At 45.3% G+C, this 13,179-nt stretch overlaps 1 protein-coding gene across 1 annotated transcript in view; it reads right to left on the bottom strand.

The window, feature by feature from the left end:
• Nucleotides 1-13,179, bottom strand: part of LOC105704132 (agrin) — a 389,846-nt gene that overhangs the window by 29,120 nt on the left and 347,547 nt on the right. Inside the window, exons 5-6 of the mRNA XM_023432426.1 lie at nucleotides 9,610-9,846; nucleotides 902-1,117 (exon numbers count right to left, since the gene is read on the bottom strand). Of these exons, the coding sequence (XP_023288194.1) occupies nucleotides 902-1,117; nucleotides 9,610-9,846 (453 nt within the window). The remainder of the gene's footprint in view (nucleotides 1-901; nucleotides 1,118-9,609; nucleotides 9,847-13,179) is intronic.

The raw sequence follows: 13,179 nt of genomic DNA on the forward strand, positions 1-13,179 counted from the left end.
TTTATAGATTTATCAGTTATGAGGAAATTCCTTGACTACAAAGGAGTGGTGTAAAAATGAGGTGGGGTGCAATTTTACAGAAGATATTTTATAAGGGGATGTGAATGTGGCGTGGCATCTAGGAAGGCAATTGTTCATGAGATTTTTCCCTGAATCGGGTGTATTGAATCGTCACAAACTTTACAACGTCAATATGGAGGCTATAGAGGAAAGTTTCATAAACGAGACCTCTTTGACGTCACTTTCACATCACCTTAAGGATTATGGATATGGATGGATTATGGACGGGTGTGACTTCAAAGTCACCTGGCGTTACGGGAGTTTATAGAGAATTATTGTTAATTCCTCTTATTTAATTTCTTTCACGAAATGCTCTTATGCGAACGGTTCTTTTTCTTCATTATTTTTTTCACTTAAAATATCAATAATTAATAAAAATCAACAATACTATTTTGGCCATTGCTACAAATTTGTGTGCCAATTTAGCAAGTCTTTTTCCTAATGAATAGTTTTATGGTTACATCTACACTTGGCCCAACTGCAGACACTTTTGCCCGTATTGATTGTCTGGTTTAATAATTCGGAAAATTCCAGTTAAACAACGAGCCATGGTTTAATTAAACAGAAAGGGGGGAATTCAAAGTTTGTCGCGAATCACGAATGGACGACGAGTGAGGCATTGTCATGCGGTCGATGGTCGATGGTTCCCACCAGGTTCGCCGCGTTAATTGTGCCGCGGATGGATCTGGGAAAACCGCGGCGGAAATGATTTTATTTGCCAGTTATAGTAAATAAATGAAAATTCAGGGGAGGCTGGAACCGCTGTTTTAGTTCCTCCGCGGCCGGGTGTCGAAAATTTCGTTAAGGGGGTCCGGCACGAAGGTGTGGCGGGGGTGCTAACCTGAACTGCACACTCCTTTGTAGATTTTCCTGAGCTGCATCCGGGATCTGCAGCCCTCCTGCCGCAAAGTGCACTCGTTGGAGTAGGTTTTCCCGTCGCTTCCGCAAGCCGGCGAGAATTCTAGGCCGCATTGTTCTCCGCAGCGGCAAGCTGGTTGCCTGGACGCGTCCAGCTGGCACACTTCCGGTTCCATGCATGAAACACCCGCGCAAGGATCTGGAAGAATCCCATCCGGTCTTTGAAGAGGTTTGTTAATGTTTCCTGACTAGTCCAAACCACATCATGTCCAAACCATCCCTTAAATATTTAAGATATGTATAAATGAACCGTATCCTATCCCTAAGATGTAATGAACCGCATTAAGTATGTAACATGAAAGTGACGTCTGAGAAGCCAATCATGAACCTTCTCCGAACTGGGTGTACCGAATCGTTTCAAACTTTATAATATGGATATGGAGGCCATAAAGAAGGTTCTGACCCTCACGAAATTTCATTTTTTATAAAAAAAATAGCCTTCACATTCTGAAGTTTGAAACGACTTGGTACACTTAGTTCGGAGAAAAGTCTCGTAAACGAGGCTACTTTGATGTCACTTTCATATCACCTTAAACTAGAAATGAAAGGATAAATCAATTAGAACTATCCTTCCTGGCGAATGGCTGGAATCGGTGCTCAGATGATGATCGTGTTTAACTTTTCATTTTTATAACTATACTCTTGAAACAAGGACGCTGAAAGCATACGCACACGTCGCCGTCCCTTTCAGGGCGGACCACGTACGAAGGTACCAAGTCCGACATTCATTTCACTTATTGTATTCTCCATTTAGCGGCGCGAACATAACCAAGCCAATAAATTTCCCGGAAATGGTCGCCGGCTTCCTTGGAGCAAGGACCTCGGCGGTCCTCCGAGCAGGGAAGCCTTCAAGCCCGAAAGGTCCTGGCGTTCCTTGCACCAGCGGTCCAGAACGGCGAGTTCCTGACGTTTCCCACCGACTGTAGCCTAACCTCGATCTCTTACGCAATCAACGTACGAAACCAACGGAAACACTCGTGCCGCACCGATGGCCGCAGCCCGGGCCAGAAACAAAGGCAGTATCGCGCCGAGATTAATCTTCCCCGGGAGGAAGGAAGTTGGATCTCGCTTCCGGTCCATAGGTGGTGGGTCGAACTAGAGCTAGGCGGACGAGGCAAGTTCTCGAGGTGCTGTTTCTCCGGTTAGCTTAAGTTACAGTCCACTGAAGCGACTAAAGTCACCCCATAAAGCCTACCTCCCCTATCGCCCATCGGCCACGGGACAAGGTTTCCCGTGCAACTCGGCACTAACCAGCTTATCAAATTTCAGGCAACTTATTCTTTGCCTAATTTATGCCCCCAACTTCTTAATCTACCTAACTATAACTTTTACAGCTACAGGATTTTGCGCAATCGATCGTTTCATCTCACAGAGAGTATGACGCGGAATGAGGTGTTCCGAGCATTGGGTTCTTCTTGAGAGGTGTTACAATTTTTATTTTTCAATTTTTTAATATTCGGTTTAATTTCAAAGACTTCTGTGAAGGGGCAGCAATTGTTGGCAGTTTCTGGAATTTAATGCGAACGTATTCATAAATAAAAGGGGAGGGTTTTATTCCCAGGTTATAGAGGGTGGTTTAGAGTAGATCCCTGCTGACGAGACAGATTTTCAGGCTGCTGTTTCTCGGGTTAGCCGAAGTTACGGACCAATGGAGCGGGTAAAGTTATCCCCAAGGTACTCGGACGAATCCACCCTTAGCCAGGCTAAGGTAAGCCTGCGTGAATTACTCTTCTCTCCTCGGTAATGGAATTCAAAATATTCTATTCCACCCCTCTGTACGTCCCTTTCGAGAAAAACTCAGAATTCGGGGGCGGCCACCCTCGCGGTAGCTTCACGCGACATTACCCTAACGTCGCTTTATTTGTGCCCTCTTCGGGGGTGAGATGGGGACGAACACGGGGGTGAAAAGAATCGCTTACGGAAGCACGAGTCGCATTATGAGGTAAATAAAAATTGTCCCCGAAAACTCCCTTTCTTTCCTCCTCTCCGCTTCGTTACGGAGCCACCCTCCTGGTGACATGGCAATGTTTTCCCGCGATTTGCCAGGATTTTCCACGTTCGGGATTTCCCTACTCCACTCGGTCCTGGCCACCTTAATTGGAAAGTCAATACCTGGGGAGGATATCGCAAGAGTTTTTGCCCTGGCCTCGTTTCTCAATATGCGCGTTTAATCGCGGGTCAGAGGGATGGCGGAAATCGTGGCCGGAGTACGGAACGAGCCGTACGATTCAGCCTCGCGGATCCCCGGGCGATTTAAGCACAAAAGCCGGCTGAGAAAGCGATAAAAGTGTGTTTAAAATTCCCACGTCGCCGCGGGGCAATTGTTTTTAAGTCCGCCGCTAAGCCCCGTCGAGCTCTTCCGACCTCGTCCGCGTCTCCGCGCCCTTTTACACCCTCCGCCGCCACCCTAATCTCCAAAGTTACGCGGAACTTCCGCACCGCCTTTTTCCCCGCTCTCTTAGTTCCGACGCGCATTTTGCATTGCGATGGACCAACTTTTAGTGGAGAATTATAATCGAGAGGGTCGTACGGGGTTGCCAACGGGGGAGGCTCTCCCCGAGTTAGGGCTGAAAATCCGCGGAGAAATTCCCCCGGCCCTGGACTCGTCCGATGACTAATTTACTTACCGTCTGTCCTTCCTCGAATTTGCCCGCCTGTCGTATTTTCGAAATTGTCAATTTGTCAAAAGCACTCCGTCTCAAATATTGGAACTTCAACGTTGCATTTAGTTTCATTAATTCCCTCAAATAACGAAAAGCTACGCGGTTACGTCCATTCCGTCAGTTACATTCGCATTGTCTCACATGTTGAACTACAATATAAAAAACACTTCCCGCGTATAAAAACTAAATGCATTTATTTATCCTGAATTAATCCCGAAAGGAGTTCAAGTCGCCTTTTCACCGTGAAAAAAAAAAAGAAAGTCAACCGCTTTTATGAAACATATCTTTGCACTGTCTCATCCGTTAAATTACAATCCGCACGTCGATAAAAAATGTCCATTGAACAAAATCGTTTGACTGCATTCGATTCGTTTCAGAAAACATTTCGGTTGAGTGAACCGAATTTTGGTTCACTTAACCTAACTAGTTTGATTCAAACAACTAGAGTGTTTCGGTTAAATCCTTTTGTTAATTTTCGGAAATATTTTAGTCAATAAAGATTTTAATTAAATTGACCAATGATGAACTTTAAGATTTGGCGTGATTTCCCACGATGTTCCATGCATTAGATAAAATGGTATTAATCAAGGAATCTGTCATGTCAATTAAATATTTGATCCATATAATAACCATATTCCATGGTTGAACTAACAAATATTTCATTGATTCAGCCAAATCTTTTTCTGCGTTTGGTTTTTCGAGATTTTAGTTCGAGAGGGTATTTCTCGAAATCCCATGGAAATCAGTTTGAAATCGCTGAAACACTGTCATAATTTTAAGGCCAAACATCACTTGTTGCCGAATGGTATTGTTGTTAAATAAATGAAATCACAGGCAATAGATTCTCAAAGAAGGAAATCGTTTCCACGGATCTTCAAGTGAATAGTCTCTCGTTTCAGTTACTCAAATTCGACGGTGTGTTGTTATGATTTATTTTATCGCGGCAATATTTTACATTTATATCGCTTAACGGACGGAAATAATTCAACATATTAGGGTCGAGCGAGTCAGAACGTATGTCTCGGTTTAGTACGCATGAAACGTGTGCGACTGTAAAATGCAAACCGGAAATGTGTGGATGCCGATCTCGATAGAAACGACGCACTTGACTCGAGAATGCGGTACGATAGTTGCAGAACGAATGCAAGTCGACATTATGGTGGTCGTATAAGTGTATTATGTCTGGGGAGCAATGATGGGGTTGATGTTAACAGCGGCCAGGTACTTCCGGCTGATGTATGTGAGCAGTAACCCACTTCCGTTCGATCCATTGCGCTCGTGTACTTAAACCGGGACCGCTTAAAGTCGAATCGTCGAAATTCGAGTTACTCTCCCCGAGAAATATCCGCCATAGTGAACGTCCAAATTTACCAATATATCATTCCCTAGCAGATAAATCCCATAAAAGGAGATAATAAACTGGCGGAAACATACATCGAGAAAGACGATTACTGGGCTGAAACAAATATGTACTGTTGACATATATATTGTTACCTGAGTCATACACAATTGTGAGAAACAATTAATTTACTGAGAAGAAAAATGTAGGTAATTGATTTAAACGAATGATTAGATTCAAATGTGCAGTTCTACAAATAAGAAAAGGTTTATTTAATAACCTACATTTTTTTATAAAAACGGGACGCCGATGTCATCGATTATACAAAATAAGGGAGTAAATGAAACATTCGTAGTGTTGGACGAAAGCGAAAAGAATAATACATTTACCAACGTCCATTATTACAAAATATTATCAGGTATCACTTCACCTTGGCTTGATTCAATAAAAAATTGTTGTATACTCAACGTGATTTTTTTTTTACGCATTTCGTCGCAGGATTTTGTTCCCGCAAAGCATTTTTCTTTGAGTTAACCATTCTTTTTTTCTCGGGGTAAGGGCTCCTTAGAATAATTCGACATTTTTATGCGACCCTCGAAGGACGCTTTCGAGCAAGACGTCTTACTTTGAGTTCGTCAGGGCTCGCCTTTTTATAAATACTTCCCCGATGTTATCTCCCTTTGAATTTGGCCACCCTGACTCCCCCAACCAAGATAATGGTTCCTCTTTGAAGTGGTATCCAAATCTCCCCGCAGACGACCTCGCAAACATTCCCCAAAGTTCTTCCTCGAGTAAACCACCCTGTAGTCTAAGGATGGTCCTCCCTCCCCATTTACCTCCCGAGAATAAAAAGAAGAGAAAAGCAATACACGCATCCCATCGCGTGTAGTTGGGTGTATAAATTTAGTTGAACGCATTCCTCCAGGCGGAGAAATTTGCGTTTCCTTCCCCTTTCGCCGCCCTTATTTTGAGAATTTCAAGTGTAAAGACCCATTCACACAGAAGGGCGTCCCGGGTCTACCGGGGAAGATTTCGCCAAGGATTTCTGCCGTCCTCATCGGAGATCCTGTTTTCGAAGAGGGTCGTTGAATCGGGACAAGTTGGCTTTCAATTTGGTCCATCCGACTGATATCGAACCCTCGCAACTTTCGGGGCTAATTTGATTTATCGCCCCCGCCACTTGAGATTCGCGTCTGTCCCCGGCCTGGAGTTCCTTTTCCCGATTTTCCAAGGTGGGACCCCCTCCACCCACCCCCACCCATCTCTCCCACTCTTCTAGGGCTAACCATGGCTTCCGTTCCCGGAAGACACTTTATGAGGAGAATTTCTTATTGGCGGAGGCTCGATGGGTGGGAGGTCTGAAAACTGGCACCGGCTGATAAAGGGCATTGTTGGCTTAACTATGCCCAATCCATACCGCCGCGAGAAGGAAAAGAGATCCTCTTCGAATATTACGTTTCATTGTTCCCGATATATAATAAGGGAGGCAGGAATGCTAGGAGAGATTTCCGGGAGGATGCTAACTTTTCAAAGGGGGAGGACAGGTGGGTGCGAAAGCGAGGCAGAAATGTCTGGCTTGGGGGGTCGTTAATTCGGGATACAGGCTTTCTTTCTTATTTTTTATCCCCACTAATTAGGGTGGTCGATCTTCGGGATTTCTCCTCGACCTGAAAATTGGGAGGATCGACCGAGGCCAACCGACGGCTTCTTCGGGCTTCCGCCGAGCCGGAAACGACGGAGGCTTTAATCGGCTCTCGCCCGTAATTGGCAGATTATCATTACCGAAATAACTGGGCAAAATTAGTTCCCAGAGATTAGGTGGCTCTGGGAAGGAATCACGGTTCTCGGGGGTGGTGGAGCCTCCTGGACATCAATGTCTTCTTGTCGAGGTCGCACATAGGTGATGGGAAATTTATCGAGGAGCCGCTAACTCATTTTAAAACCGCTCGATACTGTCGTCACGTTCGCTTGCTCGCTAGTGCAATTTTAATCCGGTTGGTAAAAAAAGTATCTATCTTATGTATTTCTCCTGCTCATCCTCAAAAAACACTCAAAAGTCATTAAGTTCGCAATAAATATTTGCAAAATTGTAATGGTTACGTTTCTTGAATTAATCGAGAAAAATGAATAGTTCGGATCGAAGCTTTACCTTGTGTCAAGAGGTTTGTATACTGTACAAGATTTTGGGGGAAAGGAAAGGGTGGAACAGATTCGAACTTGTCAATACGGAAAGGAATTTTTCCATAATTTTGATGTCCATGATATGAATGGGGTTCCCTTGTGGGCACTGGATCCATGGTTTAGCGCGAAATCCTTACGGGATCTTGAAGCGACTCATTAATTATCAACTGATAATAATTACCGGACTAATAGCTACTCGGAAACTACCCTCGAGAGGAAAGTTCATTACCGGGATTACTGTCGAGCGGATACCGCGATTTCGACTCGATCGATAGCTAAAAGGGTGGAAATCCCGAGAGGGGCCAAATATAAGGGAGGAAAAAATTCCCGGCCATTCTTCCGAGGTCACATAATTTAGATCCGCGTTAAAGACCCTCCTGCGTTAACAAATTAATTCCATTCTTCAAAATCAAGCAAGTCCCACGACTATTACTAATATCTGAAGGACGGAATTATTTAAAAACGCAATTACCACCAGTGAAGCTTTACTGGTTCCGTTTCCTTCCAGTTTTCGCAAAGAGTGCTGCAAGCATCGATCTGCAATTGTTACCGAATAATTTCGTAGAAGTATCAGAAATGCTTCCTTGTGCAAGTCGTCGAGTCCAGGAAAATGGCTACCGTTAAGTGGTGAGTTTCATTCGAGCTGCAGAAATCGAGCCTCCACCCCACCGTTCGAGGGACGCCATCGGCCTCCCCGGAAGTCGCCAAACCCTTTGCCGGAAGTCAATCGGCACTGTGTCGACAGACGTCTGGTCCGCGCGACGTTTAACCGTCTCGTTACCCAACAGCTATCGCGATTACCGCTTCCGGCTTTTCGAGAGCAGGGACTTGCTTAATCCTAAGTAAATGAAGCCGTCGCGCCTGTCTGCTCAAACATTTGTCTTTACTACTCGGTTGATTAAACGCCCGCTAAGTTTGTACTGCATTCAACCGAAGTGTCTGTTCCTGGCCGAAATGCAGCAAGGAGGGACGACCGTGAAGTAGGTGCCAGTGGAGAAGGCGGAGGAATAGTCGGCCAGGACTTCGGAGCCAGTGGAAGAGGACGGCCAAAGTCAGACCGAGAATCCCGAATATCGAGTATTCCGTCTGATCGTATTTGGCACGGGAGTAGAACTTCCCTGGACGTGCACTTGGACGTGGAGTGCACCTGATGCACCTGCTCGCTGACAATTTCAACCCTTTCCTACCCTTCAGTTCCCTCCCCATGAAATGAATCCTAGTGGATCGGTAAAAGAACGGTCAGCCCACGTTCTCGAAGCAGTAGTAGAAGTTTGATAGAGGCAGACGAGACACGTACAATCTACTACTCTAGATGTAGTAATAATTCTGCACCTTCGCCCAGAGAGTCGAATATTATTCTTAACACATTCGCGACCGGCAAATTATTCCCGTTTCAAATACTGAGTACCAGGGAAAATAATGAAATTCTTAAACTGGTTTACCGGAAACTTGTATCGTGTATCGTTATGGACGTGATTCACGTCAGCGGCAATCAGAAATAGAATTTAAAATGACGTGAATTCACGTCAGTGGTCGCGAATGGGGTAAGAATTATTATTTTTTACGAGTGTAATTATGTTGAGGTCAGACGTGAAATTGTGGAGGCGCAATGAGGCTTAGAGAGAATACAAAGCGCATACATGTGATCTTTGTATTCGATTAGTAGGTTTGGTTTCGCTAGTGGTAAAGTCAAGCTATAGCCAGACTATGCATTCCCTGGTACAATGCATCTGGCTGCATTCCATGCATGCAGACGCACCTCTAAATGCGTATCCGGGCTTAGGGCTGCACCTGCGACACCTGCACGCCCACATTTCGAACCCTTTCACCCAACAGTGTCCAGCATCCCTTTCCTCCCCCGTAACGCAGTTGCATCTGCAATTTATCATTGTCTGCCCGGAGGGACGAGGGGCAAACCCACCGGGACACGTTCAGGCCGATTCGAATGAGTTATCGTCGCGGTGTGTACGCACCCTTCGGTGCTACCCCTGCTCGTCAGGGGCATTATTTGTTCCGTCCCATTTACGGACTAGATCTACGGAAAATCGGGCTTAAAGCGAATAAATGAGGGATAAATTCGAAACGTTAGACGTATCCCACAGTCTTGCACATGCGCGTCATAAACCGTCACAAAACCTTTTCTACAGCATTATTAATTCAACAGTCATTTAAAATATAGTCTCCTATGTTCGATCAATAATAAAGATATATATACCAAATTCACGTGTCACTATAAGTCACAGCTACGTCACTATATCTAACTTATCCATGATTAGCACTTAGTCATGCATTCGCCAGGACCTTGAAAATGTAAATGGCCCTCCAATAGCTAAGATAGTATAGCCTTAAATAATTTAAAAACGTGGAAAATGTATTTTAATGGCTCCCTCATTATATGGGCTTCAAAACATAAAGCTTAAAAAATTGTGAAAAAAAAATCATACTTACCACATTTACCGCGAAACGCGACCGTGACGTTTACACCTCTCGAACAGGCTGCTCTGTTCAGCTCGCAGACGTTGGGATAGTCGACGCCGTCCGATCCACAAACTGGTCCCGATCCCTCGTGGTCTCCCAAATTTGGACAGAATTCGAGACACTCGCATTTCGCCTCGGATCCATCTCTGGTTCTCACACATTGCGCTCCCTGGGAGCAGTTCAGTTTCGTGCAGGGATCTGTGATTTCTGAAACAGAAATATAACGAGGACGCCTTTAAGAGAGATCGCTCCCTCGGAGATCGGGTTTCCTCCTTTTTCCCGGAAAAAAAAGGAGCTCCCGGGAGATGCGCAAAGGATAACGCGACGGCGAGGAAATTGCGAGGAAATCCGTAGGATCGAGAATCGCGGAAGAGACGTGCGTCGTCCCTATCGAAAAATTGAAATCTTTCGAATTCATTCGGCGCGGTCGATAGCGCCGCTCTAGGGAGAACAGGGGAATTCCCGCCGGATTTTTATCGAGGCACTTCCCTCGAAAATCCCTGCTAAAATGGCCGAGAGAGGTTCCCTCTATTATGCTAATTATTTATTCACTCGGATATATGGGCAGAACAAGGAAAGCGGCCCGGAAAGTATGAAAGACCTGGAATGAAAACGTCCGTATTTTTCTCACGCTTCATTAAAATACCAGGATACGTCTCTTGAAAGATTACTCTGCGTAATACGTCCTTGTGTGTAGGAAAAAGAAACGTCAAATCTGAATTTAGCACGATAGGGCTTTATTTCGCGTCCTCGCGAGATCGCTTCGCGGCGCTGAATGTGGACTTTTAATTCCTCAAAAATCCGAGGAAAATTCCTAGGTCGGGCACTTTGGAAGTGCTTGCGCTCCGCACCGCACGAATTTATATCCCCGAGGGACGAGGGGAGAACTAAAATTAAAAAAACACCCGCAAGCTCGTCCCGACCGAGCCAGCCGCCGTGTAATCAATGATTTTTTCCCGAGCCGTCCGGTCAAACGTAATTACAAGTAGTAAACACGGCGCATCGTAACTCGCCGTGAAATTACATCCGTGCCGATCCACGGGGGAATAAATGCTTCGGCGACCTGCAAAGCCGTATTTCGGGGCTTCGGAGCCTTTATTTCCGGGGAAAATAAAAAATTTCCCGGAGATCCTGTCTGCCAAAGACAATTCCCGGATGAGCTTAACGATTTTAGTGCGGGGTCATGACTCGGGGTCCTCCAGAAAATACGCTCCTCTCTTGGGATTTTCAAGAGACCTTTCCCCATCTCCCTCCTCATCGATTTTATGCCAATCTAAATTTCCCAAGTTATTTTTTCCCCCCGGAGCCCCTCTCGTGACTTTTTCTCATTAACCCTTAATATTTGCCAAGTAACAATTTCCAAGTGCCACGATTTCGCAATAAAAATCGACAATGCGAGACGAGATACGCGAGAGGCATTACATGCATAGGGCTTTAAGCTCGGGCTTATTTACAGAAAGAGAGCTTTTTCCAGTTACGCACCACCTTTGCCAGCGATTCGCGAGCGATCCGCTTCCGAGTACCTCGTCGAACTAATTGTTTTCCCACCCGCCACCCATCCGCCACCCACTTCCCTCCCACTTAAACGAGAAACGAAATTATTGCCTCCGCGCGGGTCGCTCGATGCAGCCTCGTCGATAATCACCCCAAGTTTTTCATTTTCGTTTTTCCCTCGTCCTCTGAACGTCGACGTTCCCGGAGATGCGCCCACCCGGCGCGGAATCCCCGGATTCGGACATGGAAATCGACGATGACCGGGCTTTCACGAGTTGGCGTCGTTGCGAGCTTACCCGGCCGGGATTCCAGCTGAGCTTATGTCCAACCTAGATCTGTGTTTCCGCTTTGTCTTCTACGACCGACCGGACAGAATTTTTCGAGGAGAGCCGACCAATCGGGAACGGGGAGTATCGGATCGCGAGCCGGTCAGGGTTTTAAGCCGTCGTTGTGTCATGTGACATAGTATAGCGATGCACTCGAATGGCCCCCTTCGTATTTGGGATGAGATATTCACGACTATCTGGAGGGAAGTCGACATTTACGAAAGAATTAATCGCACGTTAATCACTGGAATCCTCAATTTTTCGAGAAGAGCCGACCAATCGGGAACATGTATCGGATCGCGAGCCGGTCGGGATTTTAAGCCATCGTTGTGTCATGTGACATGATATAGGACGACGATGTACTCGAATGGCCCCCTTCGCATTTGGGATCAGATATTCACGACTATCCGGAGGGAAGTCGACATTAACGAAATAATTAATCGCCCGCTAATCGCTGGGATCCTCAATTTCTCTAGAGATGAAGTACCTTTTGGATAAATGTAGCAGCCCTGCGACCTTGTCAAAATCAAGCAAAGTAACAGGATATGGTTCATTGTAGGCCCTTCAATCTTCTGATGATCTGTGGACGTTGTTAAAGGTTAGTGTTTTATTTTAGTTAGTAAATATGATTTTTGTTGGGTATCCGTGGGTCGGTTACGTTGTTTCGACCAATCGCGTTTCTCGCAGTCTTGATAGTGCCCGGGGAATCGTTATTCCCCCCTACAATGTCCCGATTCACATTTACTTGGATTTATTCGGCAAAAGTAGAAATTAGCAGTTCCCAGAACCGCGGACTACGCTGCCGTGAATTGTGTAACGGATACACGCGACTAATTCTGGAAGACGTATTCCGGGGCTGCGGACTACAGCCGGGTGCCTTAGGCAGGGCGAAAGAATAATTAGTAGTCCTGTGACCAGGGGTTAGGGTTAACCACCCTTAAAGCTCGCAGCCAGTGGTAAGGGAGATTAGGGGTCAGACGTAACCATTAAGTGGCCCGCCAACTTCGCAGGCCGTGCCGCACGTTCTCCGGAAGTGTGGAACGCTGCGACGTAATTGTCGGCCAAGTCGGTGGTGGTTCAACGGGAAAGAGAGAGAGAGAGAAAAAAAAAAAACAGGGTGAAAATCCCGCATGCGGCAGAAACTTTCTGCTCCTGTACGAAAGAAAGAACTTCCTCGATGAATTTCCTCCCAACCCCGCAGTAAACGTTTCCAAAATTTCTGAAAATAATTATCACTGGACTTCCCCGGAAAATTACGCCACGCATTTACGCGTTCAGAGTTTCTACTATTAAATAATGATTAACTGTTATATTATATTACTTTTAGTAGACGGTGTCGAGATAAAATTTCATATGCGGTAGAAGCTTATCCTGCTCCAGTAAGAAAAGAAAGAACTTCCACGATAAATTTTCTTCCAACCCCGGGATGAAACGCTCTCAAAATTTTTCGGATTAATTACCACTAAACCCTTCCAGAGAATTAAACGAGAAATTCGTCATCGTTCACTATTTTTGACTGTTAAATTATATTATTCTTAGTAGATAGTTTATAAATAGAATGCATAGTATAATTTATAGAACAATTATTATATATTTCCCTTTAACCAGGAAAAAGATAAAATTCCTTACGGACTGTAAAATTGATATGAAGATGATCCAATGACACGAGGAACGTTTAATCGATCGTCATGTTTTTTCTGCTTGAAACCATGCACGCGGC

This window comes from Orussus abietinus, unplaced genomic scaffold (genome assembly GCF_000612105.2).
Source record: "Orussus abietinus isolate OABI.00-Male unplaced genomic scaffold, Oabi_2.0 scaffold7, whole genome shotgun sequence".
NCBI lineage: Eukaryota > Metazoa > Arthropoda > Insecta > Hymenoptera > Orussidae > Orussus > Orussus abietinus.